This window comes from Hydra vulgaris, chromosome 01, assembly GCF_038396675.1.
Source record: "Hydra vulgaris chromosome 01, alternate assembly HydraT2T_AEP".
In the NCBI taxonomy this organism is placed as follows: domain Eukaryota; kingdom Metazoa; phylum Cnidaria; class Hydrozoa; order Anthoathecata; family Hydridae; genus Hydra; species Hydra vulgaris.
Genome location: NC_088920.1, coordinates 42,138,759 through 42,153,006, shown reverse-complemented (window position 1 = coordinate 42,153,006; position 14,248 = coordinate 42,138,759). Strand labels below are relative to the sequence as shown.

At 28.1% G+C, this 14,248-nt stretch overlaps 1 protein-coding gene across 1 annotated transcript; it reads right to left on the bottom strand.

The window, feature by feature from the left end:
• Nucleotides 1-638: 638 nt before the first annotated feature.
• LOC100215758 (glutathione hydrolase 1 proenzyme) lies at nucleotides 639-13,288 on the bottom strand. The gene is made up of 9 exons (XM_065786735.1): nucleotides 13,166-13,288; nucleotides 12,899-13,049; nucleotides 12,001-12,261; nucleotides 11,663-11,865; nucleotides 11,195-11,499; nucleotides 4,469-4,623; nucleotides 2,346-2,533; nucleotides 1,111-1,348; nucleotides 639-1,028 (listed from the first exon to the last, which is right to left on the bottom strand). Exons 1-9 carry the CDS (start codon nucleotides 13,180-13,182, stop codon nucleotides 759-761), a joined length of 1,788 nt encoding a protein of 595 aa, XP_065642807.1. The 5' UTR covers nucleotides 13,183-13,288; the 3' UTR covers nucleotides 639-758.
• Between the last annotated feature and the right edge of the window lie 960 nt (nucleotides 13,289-14,248).

Here is a 14,248-nt window from a genome sequence, read left to right as displayed (position 1 = left end):
ACCGTATTTAGGTAAGCCTAATGCTTTTACAACATCATTGAACAAAAAGTTTTTTTTAATTGATTAGATGGAATCAAGTGACTTAAAAGTGACTTGAGTGGCTTTAACTTACAAAATTATAATAAATTGCTACTGGTTCAAGAACTACTAATTGCAACTTCCATCAGTTAATAAAGTAAACTTTTACTATTCTGAACTTCCAATTGCAGAAGAACTATTTCTAACTAGAGCAACTGAGAAGAAATATTTCCGGTATATATATATGATGAAACCCATTTGCAAAATTTTAAACAGCAATTTTGAAAAATGTTGGGCGGCTGGGACACCCTAATATATATATATATATATATATATATATATATATATATATATATATATATATATATATATATATATATATATATATATATATATATATATATATATATATATTTATATATATATATATATATATATATATATATATATTGGTTTTAATTTCTAGACTCTCATTTTTTAAATTTTAATTTCTGCCAAAAAAACAACTTACCTAGCTAAAAAAAATAACAACATTGTTGGTAGATATAATTAAGACTGCTGTGTAAATTTTAAGATTCCGTTGAATGAAGCTTTTAATTATTATCAAATAATTTCAAATGTTTTAAACAACTATTTTTCTAATACTTTTATTATCAAAATCATAACAGAAAAGTTCTTTTAAATAATGTAAAAAAGTTTTATTTTGTATTGATGTAAATTTCCTTTTACTATAATGCATTTCAATAACCTGCAGCTTCCCCTTGTTTTCTCGGATCTGACTTTGCATAAATTTTACTATCTTTAACGTAAATCCCTTGAATCACAGAATGTCCGGTTGAATCTTTAAACTTATGTCCTTTTTTTTTCAGACCTTCCATCAGATTAATTGGTATTTTAAAATTTAAGGTTGTCTCTGATTGGATATAGCTCGGTGAAAAGGTGTGATACACCCGTACATCATTGACTGCATCCTCCAAGCTGTAACCAAGCCAAAGAACTTTCATAATGACCTAATAAAGTTTCAAGATTGTTTTATTTAATTCATTTGATAATTTGTTTTTTAAATTTTATTTTTTTTAAAAAAGGACATACCCACGCAGTTGATAGTGTTATCTTAGTTCCTCCAGATCCACCCACTATCATTACTACATTTCCTTCGTTGTTAACAATTATTGTCGGACAAGTTGATGATAAAGGACGTTTACCTGGTCCGGGAAAATTTGCTGCTGTAGTTGGATAATTCTCACTAACATTGGATTTAATAAAGAAATCAGCGAGTTCGTTGTTAAAGCAAATACCAGACGTCACCGAACAAAACTTCGCACCGAAACTGAAAATGAAAATAGTAATAAGATAAAAATTGTTCTTCAAAAATGTAGAATAATTTGTCAAGAGCATTATTAGAAACAGATGAGAAAAAATTCTAAACAAACTTATTGCATTTTTGTTGTTCTTAAAATAGTTAAGGTTATAGGTTCCTATAAATTCATTGACGCCCACAGGATTTTTTGATGTTTCAGATATGACACTTTCACGTATTGTGCTAACTCCAAAATTAAGAGGTTTTGCAAAAAATTGAGGCGATGAAGGCCTGGGAACAAAAATACCCTAATATTTTAGTCCTCCCTGGCCCAAAGGTGAGGGCTAAATTTAAATTTATTGACAGATTTTAAATTTCATTTTAAAATATTCTAAATTACAAAAGTTATAACCATGCAAACTTTTTGACCCTCCCAAAATGAGGGGGTTGTAATTTTTGCATGGTAATAACTTTTGTAATTTAGATTATTTTTAAATAAAATTTAAAAACTGTTAATGAATTTAAATTTAGTATAAAGTAAAAAAGTTTAAACTTTTACTACATAATTGCTTTCACCTTTGGGTAAGGGGGCTAAAATTTAAGAGCTGTTTGTTCCTAGGCCTCTATAATCGCAATTTTTGAAAAACCTCCTCATTTGGCATAGGCATGAACATACTTAAGTTTGGAGTTTGCATAATACGTCAAAGTGTCATATCTGAAACATCAAAAAATCCTGTGGGCCGCCCTGTATAAACTGCGTTTTATTTTCCAATCTTGATTGGCAAATTTGCAAAATATAGATAACTAAGTTACTGTTAATTATACAAATGATTTAAAAAAAAAATAAAACATAACAGCTCCTAATCATAATAACTTATTTATGTATTTAAATTTAAAAAAATCTAAATACATAAAATAAACAAATTTAAGTACATAAATAAATTTTACATGCAAAGTTCTTTTATGTTTGAATTCATTTAATTATATGCATACATACGTGAAAAAGCTTTATTCATACTTTACTTACGCATAATTTATTGTATCTGTAGCCGAAACTGCATTTCCTTCTTTATCTATGACTGAAACATGTGTAGTTCCCGAATCTTGAGTTTTTGTAAAAAACTGACTGTAAAACTTATTTTCTCGTGTGACGGAATCATTAATTTTTAATCGTTTTTGTTCTGCATAATTATCATCCAAAATATCAGCAATTAACTAAAAACAAGTATTTTAAACAATTAACATTTGTTTAGAGTTCTTCCACAAAATAAGTCATGCAATGAATAAAGAAGAGGGGTTAGTGATTTTGTGATGATTTATTCATCATACATTATACATTATTTTATTATTACACGGGGGAAGAATTATCTTAATTTTTGACACAACTTATTTTTTTATAGTTTTAAAACTAGAAAAACTTTCTTTTGATTAAAAGAATGTCCAGCAAAATATAAACCTTCAGTTGATGTACGTACACTCTGTTTCCAATTATTATTCCAATATTTAATTATTACAAAATTAAAACATCAACCTTCATTTTTTAAACCCGGATTCTCCGAATTCGCTGGATTGATCCACGGCAATTCAATAACTCAATAGTTATATAAATCAAATATCTTGAGAGGTTATTTGTCCGTTTGAGTCATTGTTACTTTACAAAACTTTATATGGAACTATACAGAGGCGTAGAAAGAATTTTTTGGTGTTCGAGATAGGTAACTTCCAGACATGGAGCAAACTCCAAACATTTATATGTTTATACTTATGTCAAATAATGAGGGTTTGCAAAAAATTGCGATGATTGGAGGCTGGGAACAAAAAAGCCCCAACATTTTCGCCCCCCCTGCCCCAAACGTGAGAGCAACAAGTTGATGAAGTATTTTTTGTACTATTCTTAACTAGACTTATATTCATCGATAAATTTTAAGTTTCATAGTATTATCTATTAGCGTTTAAAAATTATTACTATATAAAATGTGCAACCCCCTCAAATTGAGGGGGGTTTAAACTTTATATGGTCATAATTTTTGAACGCTAAAATATTTTTAAATGAAATCTAAAATTTATCGATGAATATAAGTCTAGTTAAGAATAGTACAAATAATACTTCATCAACTTGTTGCTCTCACGTTTGGGGCAGGGGGGCGAAAATTTTGATGCATTTTTGTTCCCAGCCTCCAATCATCGCAATTTTTTGCAAACACTCATTATTTGACATAAGTATAAACATATAAATGTTTGGAGTTTGCTCCATGTCTGGAAGTTACCTATCTGGAACACCAAAAAATTCTTTCTACGCCTCTGGAACTATAGAAGTACAAAAAATAGTATTAAATAATAATAATTAAAACTATATGCATTAAAATGTATAAGTTAATCTATTTTTTGTTTTATAAGAATAAGCCAAAGTTTTTAAATATCAAAATGTATTGGTTAAGGTAGTACAACACCAAATTTAAAAAAATTAATAAGTTATTAGGTTCTATCCGGATTTTAATAATTTTTTGACGTTTTAATTAAAGATGTAAAAATTATCAACAAAAGTTCATCTGTTAAATGTTTTTTTTAAGATACAAGAACACTAATTCTTGCACCAAGATAGATTTTTATTAAAAAAAACTAATGATCTTCATCAAAAGATCCAATGTCTGTAGGATGAAAACCTTTTTCGTTACATAAAACTAATAATTGCTTTCTGTGGCTGATCAGAAAATTAATGTATTAAATGAACAACTGGTTTTTCCCGGTTCAGTAAGAATTTATGAATTTTTCAGTGTTCAGTACAAATGTATGAATTAACTAAACAAGTGAGTCAGTATGAGCAATACAACTTGGTATTCAGTATATTTTAAGATTTTATTGTTTCATAATATTGTTTGATAATAATATTTAGTATAATGATAATAACAAAGAAAAATATTTTAATTTATTTAGTAAAAAAAAAAAAAGAGTTTGTCAAAAAATATGATCATCAAAAAAATTTTGTTAAAATTTTGATGCAATTAATTTTCTTTGAAACCTAAAAGTTTAACATTTTAGTTAAACAATGTTAGCTACTTTTGAAATTAGTTGTGATTTGAATCAAAAATTTTTTTTATTTAATCAAAACAGAAAAAAAAGAAAAGAAACTAAAATATTTTCACTTCTTACCTTGTTAAAAGCAGTTCGATTAACTGAAGGAATTTTATCTGGATCGCCTAAGAATGGTCGCGCTGCGTAACTGAACTTAAAAGCTTCCACCATACGATGGTAGTTTAAAACCTTTTTATCAAATGTTGTAAAATCTTCTTTTGTCCAATTGAAACCTGCAAATTTAAATCTGCACTTCTAAGGTTTTGCTTTCTCAAATCAAAAATAATTTAACGCAACGAGTTAATTCATAAGTTTTTTTTTTAACTTGTTTGTTAAACAAAATGTTGTAAGTAATGATAACCTCCACCCTTACCAGTGCATACATTAACTGATAAAGTGATGAGTGTAAATAAATGTACACACATCGACTGACATGTTAAAATAGGCACAACTAAATGTACATAAACTTAAAGTTATATTTAGGGTTAGGGTTCGAGAGCTGTTAGACACTAATGGGTGTTAGAATAACAAAGTTTAATTTGAAACTGTTTATAATTATAAATGAGTGTTAAAAAAAAAGGAAGCACATAAAATAGTTAAAACAGCGCGGATTGATGTTTAGTGTCGTGGATGGACAAAAAAAATTAGTAGGGGGCGACAAGGGTTAGAAGGAGCTTATTAATTCCCAAAAAGACCCTGGTTTGAGTTTACTAAGTTTTTTTTAGTTCACAATTATAGTTAATAAAAAAAGAAACATTTATATCATCTAAATGGTTTTGTTATTTGAAATGTATTTAGATTAGGCATGTTACTAAAAACAAGAATTAAGAAATTTACTTTTTTAATAGCTTATACAATTTTTTTCTAAAGCAAAACAATTTATTGGCAATTCAAAATCAATGCTCTCAGCACGTTCAGTTCAGTTCACGTTCACGTTCAGTTGAACTTGGTGCCAATCCAGAATGGACTTTGTCTGTCATTATTGATCGCAGGTATTTTTTGATAGCCTTTAGTCTACTGAAACTTTTCTCATAGTTAGCAGATGCAACAAGAAGAGTCAACTAGGTTTTGCAGAATATAGACAAATTAGGATCACATGGTGTCATCTGTCTCTAAATTAAAATTAGAAGTACCTCTTTCATTTGTAGTTTCATGGAGATATTGACGAAAAGACATCTTTGAAAGTACCATAAAATACGACTGCTTTTTCAATATTTATGTCGTTACTGTAAATTTTACAGAAATTATACAGAAGTTTCTAAATGAATTTAGAAGCTATTAAAATCAGCTAATAGATTTAAGCCATTTGTCCAATTTAAATCGAAATATTGAAGGAGGTTTCGAATTCAAATATTGAACGAGGTTTCGAATTTAAAACGTGTAGTTAAACATAACAAAGTTCTCTTGTCGTGCATTTTTTTTAATTAAAATTAAATGATGCCAACAGTTGCATTATATATATTACCTAGGGTATTCTCAAAATTTAAAAATATTTTTAACACAAAAAAAAAACTACTGCACAATGTTGACAGTAGTTAATTATAAATTTTAATTTAAAAAAAAAAAAAAAAGATAATCCCCATTTTCGAAGTCATTGTAGTTTTATGAACCGTCACGATATCCGTCGCTGTACAGTTACAGGTAGTTCTGATAAATCAAACTATGTTAAAAATGCATTTACTGTGTCCATTATAATTATATGAGATATTTTCTTAAAAACTAACATCGTTTTGTGTGTCCATTTACCGTGTCCATTATAATTATATGAGATATTTTCTTAAAAACTAACCGTTTTGTTTTCTGTTGTAAATGTGGGCACATTTGCAATGCAGGCATTCATAATAAATGCAGGCATTCATAATAAATGTAATGCAGAAATTAAACAATTGTTTGTTGTTGCCTAGTTTACTATTACCGTTTAAAAATTTTGTAATGAAAAACTTACATAAAAAGTGAAATTGAATAACTTATGGGGGGGGGGGGGGGGAGGGCAGTTGACTGTTTTAGGAAACGTGTGTGTGTGTGGGGAGGGGACGAAAACCTTGCTCCCCACGTTGCTGAAATTGCCACTGGTTATCAAGATATTGAAAAAAAGTAATTTTTAGAAATTTTAACATCAGAGAACTTTCCTTAAATTTTTAGATTTATGTTTTATAAGCTTCTTAAAATTCTCTATCATGATAATCAATCGTAGCGCAGTGGTTAGAGTTTAGAACTAAAAGGTCCAAGGTTTAAAACCAAAAGGTCTGAGGTGTTAAAAATTGTTTTTTTGCAAAATGATACTTTGAGCGCTCATTTTGCAAGATCCGACAACCGAAAAGTTACTCTAGATATTTGTGAGATCTCAAGCATTTTTATGTTATTTGAAAGAATTAAAGAAAAAACCATGGTTAATATGTTTCACAATGTGTGTGAAAGTTTTCTACTTTTTTGATTATGTCCATTAACTAAAAATTATCAAGAAGAACTAGATAAAAAAATCCAGAGTTACAATTTAAAAGTGACCAAATTATGATAGCTAAGTAGAGTGACTTTAAATGTGTCCTTGATTTTGATAAAGATCAGCTATTTAATAAAACTAAATTTTTTAGCAATACATCCACCTAGTGGACATGCGTCATCCGGGTATGTTCGTAAGACGTTTGACGGTCGTCCCCCGGACAACGCATGCCCACTGGGCAAAACTCATAGACAAAAAGTCTTATAAAACGATTATGTCCATTAACTAAAAATTATCAAGAAGAACTAGATAAAAAAATCCAGAGTTACAATTTAAAAGTGACCAAATTATGATAGCTAAGTAGAGTGACTTTAAATGTGTCCTTGATTTTGATAAAGATCAGCTATTTAATAAAACTAAATTTTTTAGCAATACATCCACCTAGTGGACATGCGTCATCCGGGTATGTTCGTAAGACGTTTGACGGTCGTCCCCCGGACAACGCATGCCCACTGGGCAAAACTCATAGACAAAAAGTCTTATAAAACGAGTTCTGAACCATCTTGTTCTGTGTGTTCCAGACCCCAATAGAAAAAAAATATCGTAAAAAAAAAGTGAATTAAAAAACAAAATCTCTATAAAAACAGTATGCATTTGAATTTAAAAAGTTGCAATATTTATGCCGACATAAACCAGGTTGTCTAATAAAAAAAAAAGATTTTTTCTAAACTTTTCATTTTTTAAGTACAAGTTTTTAAGTATTTTCAGGTACATTTTAAAAAGACGCAAAAAACAGTTTATCATGAATCAAGTCAAGGGTTCTTAAGGGTTCAATTCCAGGGCCATTTGTTTTTAAATTATATCAATGATATGTATAGGTTGTCATCTATAGTGTTTTTTATAATGTATGCTCATAATACGACTTTTATTTACAACCATAATAATTTAAAATTGATGTTTGCCGCAATGAATACTGAACTGAAAAACTTTAACTTATGATTAACCCTTTAACAGCCCCCCCCCCCCCCACCGTGTTTTTTTTTTTTAATATGGTTGCTATTAGTTCAGCTTTTTTTTTTGAAGTGGTTTCTAAATGTCCGGTGTTTTTTAAAAACATCGTGATTTTTTACTAATAGAATAAATCAAGTTTTTTAATATTTTTAACATTATTAAACACTAAAAAATGTTATTATTCAAGTTTAAGAATATATAAATCTACATAAACACAAAATTTTAAAATTTTTTAGAATCTACACATTCATATTTTGAATCTTTTCGAATTTTGTGTTTGTAACATACCTCGCACCTTTTTTTTCCAGCATTAATCTTTTATTTTCATTTTCAATAATCATTCATCAAATATATATTTTCATTATTGATTCATTAAATGCATAACTTTCTATCTTTTCGTGAGTAATATTTAGTTTTTGATAATCATTTTTGCACTGAAAGAACTTCCTTAATTGTCATATTTAAAATTAAAGTGAACACGTGTAAACGTGAATTAATGAAATAAAAGCTCTGTAATTGTGTAGTAATAAATTTTGTGACAAGTAGACCTATAATTACTGAGGAACAAGAATAAAGTATAAGGAGATGTATAAAACCATAATATTACGATATGGACAATTGGAAACCACTTTAAGTTTGCGTAATAATACGGCATAGACTGTTAACGGGTTAAGACCCAATAAACTATTTTTAAACTTTTAAATAACAAGTTGCATTTTTTTCGTAAATCTTAAAAAATTCCCGAGTTGCTCATTAATCATCAAACAATAAAACGAGAAAAATATACAAAGTTTCTTAGTGTGCAAATAGATAAACAATTTTCATGGAGAAATATTATAGGCCAAATTAAGTAAAAAATATCGTCTACAATAGGCAGGCGATATTTTTCTCGATCACTTTTTGATTTTAGTTTACGATGAAAACATTATTTTAGTCTAATCCATAATCATCTTTTATATGCTAATATGTTATAGGAAAATACACACAAAAAAAGAAAAATTAATTAAATTACCAAGTTTGTAAAACCATGCGTGAACGAGCTTAAAAAATCAAACTTTAAAAGATTTAAATGGGCTATCATCGTTTACAAGGCAAACGAAGTTACATATTCTTAATTTTTTTAAAAAAAGCTCTAAAAAATAAAAACATAAAATAAAAAATGCAACACTTAAATCTAAGCTAAAAGTCATATTACGTTAATTGGTGAATTTACGAAAAGATTTTTTTTGGAGTTACCAAAAATGCTAACTCTTCTTTGGTTTCCTTCTATAAATATTATCACAAGTCTAGTTATTTTTGAAAAAAATAAATTCAACATTGTATTAAAAATTTCTGATTGAAATATTATTATAATCAAAATATCGAAATATTATATGTATAAGTTAAATTATATACATATATTTTGTTGATATAAATTTCATGATAAAATCAATCATAAATAAAAAAAAAAGAGCAAAGAGGGAGAAAAAAGTTCATCTTGCGCCCAGCAAACATATTCAGTTAGCATAAAATGAATTTGATTGAATGTGCAAACTGCAATTATAACAAAAAATGTTAAAAGATAAGCAAAGTTATGATATAGTAAATATCTTAATTCTTCACAAACGTAAACATGTCGCTTTTTAAATGTTATGACAAGTCATCACACTTTTTATATATGATAAAGGTCAACACTTAGGTAGTGATCCTTGCTTTTAAAGATTGAGTTGATACCACACTAAAAGGAATGTTGCGAAAAATCAAACTAGGTTCTGTTTCTGTTTTCCTATTGACTTTATTTTATAAAATATATGTTTAAAAATATTCTTTAGGGAAATATGTTTTTAAATAAATTAGATACATTTCTGTAAAGATTTTACAAAAAAAAGTTATTTGACTAACCATTTTTTTTCTTAATTGTAGCAAAGCTTAAAAACATTCCCTTTTAGTGTCATAGTTTTCTGTGCATCTAGGAATACAAAAATACGGCTGAAGTAAAATTTAATTTTCAAATGTCCGCCCCCAGTCAAAAATACGGATTCACGAAGGGTAAACTTAGTGGTGGATTGAGGTTTAGCGTCGGTGAGGGGCTAGGGGAATGAGTAAAAAAAAAAAGAAACGTTTAATATAATTGCAATGGTTTGGTTATTTAAAAAAATATTCACACTGTATATGTATTACGGAAAGCAAGCATTAAGAAAGAAATTTCCTGTTAGTTTATCAAAAAAATTTTTTTGCGAGATTTTATTTCCAGCGGATACAGAGCGTTCGTTGGATGTCTTAAGAACATCATATGGGCTCGTGACGTCTATAAATGCTTTGTATAAACGTCTTACGGACGTCTGTGTCCGCTGGGTTGAAGCAAAATGATTTATTGATAATTCAAAGTCAATGCTCTCAGCAAGCTCACATTCGAATAAAATTAATGTCGATCCAAAAAGATATTGTTGGTCACAGACAATTTTTAATCTTTAGTCTACTGAAACTACTCTCATCATAAACAGTTGTAAAGGGAAGAGTCAATTTTGTAGAGTATAGACAAGTTAGGAAAACATGATGTCATTATTTCTCTTTTAAAAATGGATGTACATCTGTCATTTGATGTTCCGTTGACATTGCTGGAGATATTAATGCATATACATCTTCGAATGTAGGGCCGGCGCGAGCATGTTTTAAGTAGGGAGTGGGTGCCATACGATTTTTTGCCGAAAAACATTTTAACACATAAATACAAACCTAAATTTCTCCACAATGTTGAAATCAGTTAACTTATTTTTTTGTTTTTCTACTTTAAAAAAAAAGTCGTTTACCGTTTGCAAAGCCATTGTAGTTTTGTTGAAAATCTGTCACTTTACAGTCACAGTAGTTTTAATACACCGAACTATGTTTAAAATCTGTTGATCGTACATTATGATTATAAGAGATATTTTCTTTAAACAAAACGTTTCAGTTTTTTTTTCTGCCAAAAATGCAGAAAACAAAACTGAGACGTTTTATAGAAAACTACAGACAGTCCTGTGTTACACGCCTTGATAGTAAAAGTTGCAAACACCAAATATTTTATGAAACGCCACTAATATTTCGTAAAAGCCGGATATCTGGCAACTCTAATTTTAGTAGGATTTCAAAACCTTAACTTAATTTGTGAAACAAAAATTGTTATAAAACTTTTAACAAAAATTTAATTTTTTTTAACAAAAATTTTTAAAAAGCATTGAGACCCATTATCCCCTTTTAATATCAATTTAACTATCAACCATGGATTACCATATGCAAAAATCAATCAAACTATAATATAACTAAGGCCATTAAGACATTAAAGCCATAAAGTTTTTATACAAACAAAAAATCTAAAAACTACTTGTTTACTAAACCTTTCAGAATCTTTAAAATAGACAGCAACACGGTGCCTCCACCTGGTAAAGGTGTTGTGTACAAAGTGTAATTTCCAAGCTTCATTTCAATTGGAGTTTCTTCTTTAACTTCATAGGATTTTAGATCATTAAGAGTCATATTCCCATTATGTGCAACTATATCATTTATAAACCCTTGCGAGAGCTCACCAGTATAAAGTGCGTCTGGATTGTCACGAACCTTGCGAAGTGTCTCTGCTAACTTCTTAAGAACAATAATCTCGCCTTCTTTTTTCCACAAACCATTTTTGTTCATGAGAATCTCTCTAAAAATCAAGTAAATTTACGAATATGTGTATATTTAATATATAAAAATATTTGATATATACAAATTAAAAAATCTAAACTTTAAGTAAATTTTCTTGAAAAAAAGTTAACACCACAGTTAATAACAATTAAAAATATATTGATAATAAAGTATAATCAAACCTATATCCTGGATCCAATTCTAAGTATTTTTTAGTTTCTATATCAATCATATTTTTATACATATGATTACCCATTGAAAAACCTTTTTCAGCTAACTCAATTGAAGGTGTTACAAGTCTTTTCCAGTTTAATCTTCCAAATTTTTGGTGTGCTTTGCGGAGACCACGAAGTTCACCTGGCACACCAACAGCTAAACCGCCTATAATAAAAGGTTATATAATTGAAATAATTAGTATAGATAATATAATTACAATAATAAATATCAATAAAATTTATAGACAAATAATGACTCATTTTGCTACTTAACATTTATAAGTATTTTTAATAAATAATTTTTAGCGATAAATATTTTTTAAATAACACAACATAACTATGTTTTTTAAAGTAACATTTTTGTCAAAAGCGTCAGCGCGAAGTGATCCAGGTGCTGCTTCTCTGTAGTTGTAGACGAAACTTTGTTTAAGCTTTCGATTGTAAACGCTCATAAAACCTCCACCACTTATACCAGTAGAATGTAAGTTGACTACTCCAGTACACAACAAACTGGCAATAGCAGCATCAACTGCGTGGCCTCCTTCAATAAGAACATCTCGACCAATCTATAATGTTAAAATATATGCAAATATAAATATCTTTTTTTTTTTTTTAAAGTCAACTTTCATATGCGATAGTTATGATATTACCTGCCATATAGATAAAAAAAGTACCTAATAACCCTTTTTAATAAAAATAATTTTATATTTCAAAATAAAATCTATTTAGTTCAAAGAACTTGAAACCTTTTTTTGACGCGTCTATATAAAAACCTCTCGTTAGCTAAAAACTCGGATAAGTAGAACGTTCTTTATTTTGAATGATTTTATTCTAATCGGATGTCTCAATTTTTATTTAGGAACAAAAGACATTTCTTTATATAAATTCTGCATTTTAATATAAACGGCATTTATTAAAAGAATTCTTTTATCCATCCAGTATTTTATTATTATTTATTATTATTATTTTGCAATTCCTAATGAATAACATTTATCTTTTGCAATTTGTGATAAATTTAGAAAAGTTCTTCTTATAAAATGTAAAGAGAAATAAAAAATATATTTGTGCTTTAATCTTATTTGTATAGTTGCTTTTTTAAAACAATTCGGTCAAGGGTCAACTAAACCTTGTTCTTTTCCTTTAGGAAGACTTTCAGTAGCAGCGCAAAGTATTATTAAAAAAAAAGAAAAAAACTGTTTGAACCTCTGAACACTTTAATGCGTCTGTCGCAACGGCGCCGTTTTCATAGTAATTCTTTTTCTGATGGATTTTCTTTTTTTTTCTTAACCCAAATTCAAGACCTAAGATAATTGCAAAAACAACAATGACCAAAAACGCGAAGACAGGAAGAAATCTGAAAATCAATGTTCAAAATAAAAAATAAAACAATAAATGCATAATTAATTACAAGATAGTTAAAAGTATAGTTTATGGCAATAAATACAATGATATAATTAAAGTATGTATTACATCTTAACTTTTACCATGATTTTATGTAAACTAACCTCAAAAATACATGTTAAATATAAAATGTTTAGCTATTTGTAAAATCAAAAGAATCGATAATCCAAATAATTGTTGATTAAAATAAAAACGTGAATTTAAATATTTGCTAATGACAGCAGTAATAATACTTAAGAAGACCGTAAGCTTAATGTTTCCAATCTTAAAACCTACAGTCAGATATGTTGGTTTAAAGATATTTCCTAAATTATCGTTGTTATCTTTAGTTATAATTCCGTAGTTATTTTTTAAAAAAAGATATTTGTATAATATTTTAGAAGTCAACTTTTCAGAATAGCAATTCATAATAGTTAAAATTCGAAAATTTTCTCGCGTTGAAAATTGTACTCGACTCCTGATATTGTCGAGTAAACTTTAATAGATTGTACAAGATCATGCTTAAAAATACGAGATTATGTTTATAAATACGAGATCATGTTTATAAATTCGAGATCATGTTTATAAATACGAGATCATGTTTATAAATACAACAAGGCGACAAATTGTTGCGAAGTTCAAATATTGACATCGTATTATTTTTTTGTTTACCTATTTTTATATAAGACTTTGAGTGCGTTATTGAACAGTTCGTTTTACTGAAAATATTTTAAATATTTGAATACACAATTATGATTGTCATTACCATAAATACACGTTTATTTGTCACTTTCTTTGCAAGACTTTTTGAAATTAAAATTTTTTTAAATTCAATCTTAAAAATTTTTGTATTTATATTTGTGATATAACTGTTTCATTTTAGGTATATTTTTTTAAAAAAAGTTTCGTAATTATTCTTTATGCAACTTTTGTTTATTTTTCATTTTAGCAACAGGGCCGATGACACGAGTTTCGAAGTGGAGCACATCGTCAATTTCTAAAACAATCCTTTTGAAAAAAAAAGGAGGAAGTGGAGGTCAGATCTCCCCTGGCCCCCTGCTGTCGTCGCGAAATAGCAAATGGTTGGCTAAGTAGCTTAATAAATATAAATGTTTAATAATGCGGCTTATTCAAATAAATATCGAATATTAAAAATAATCTCTAGTAGAGTAC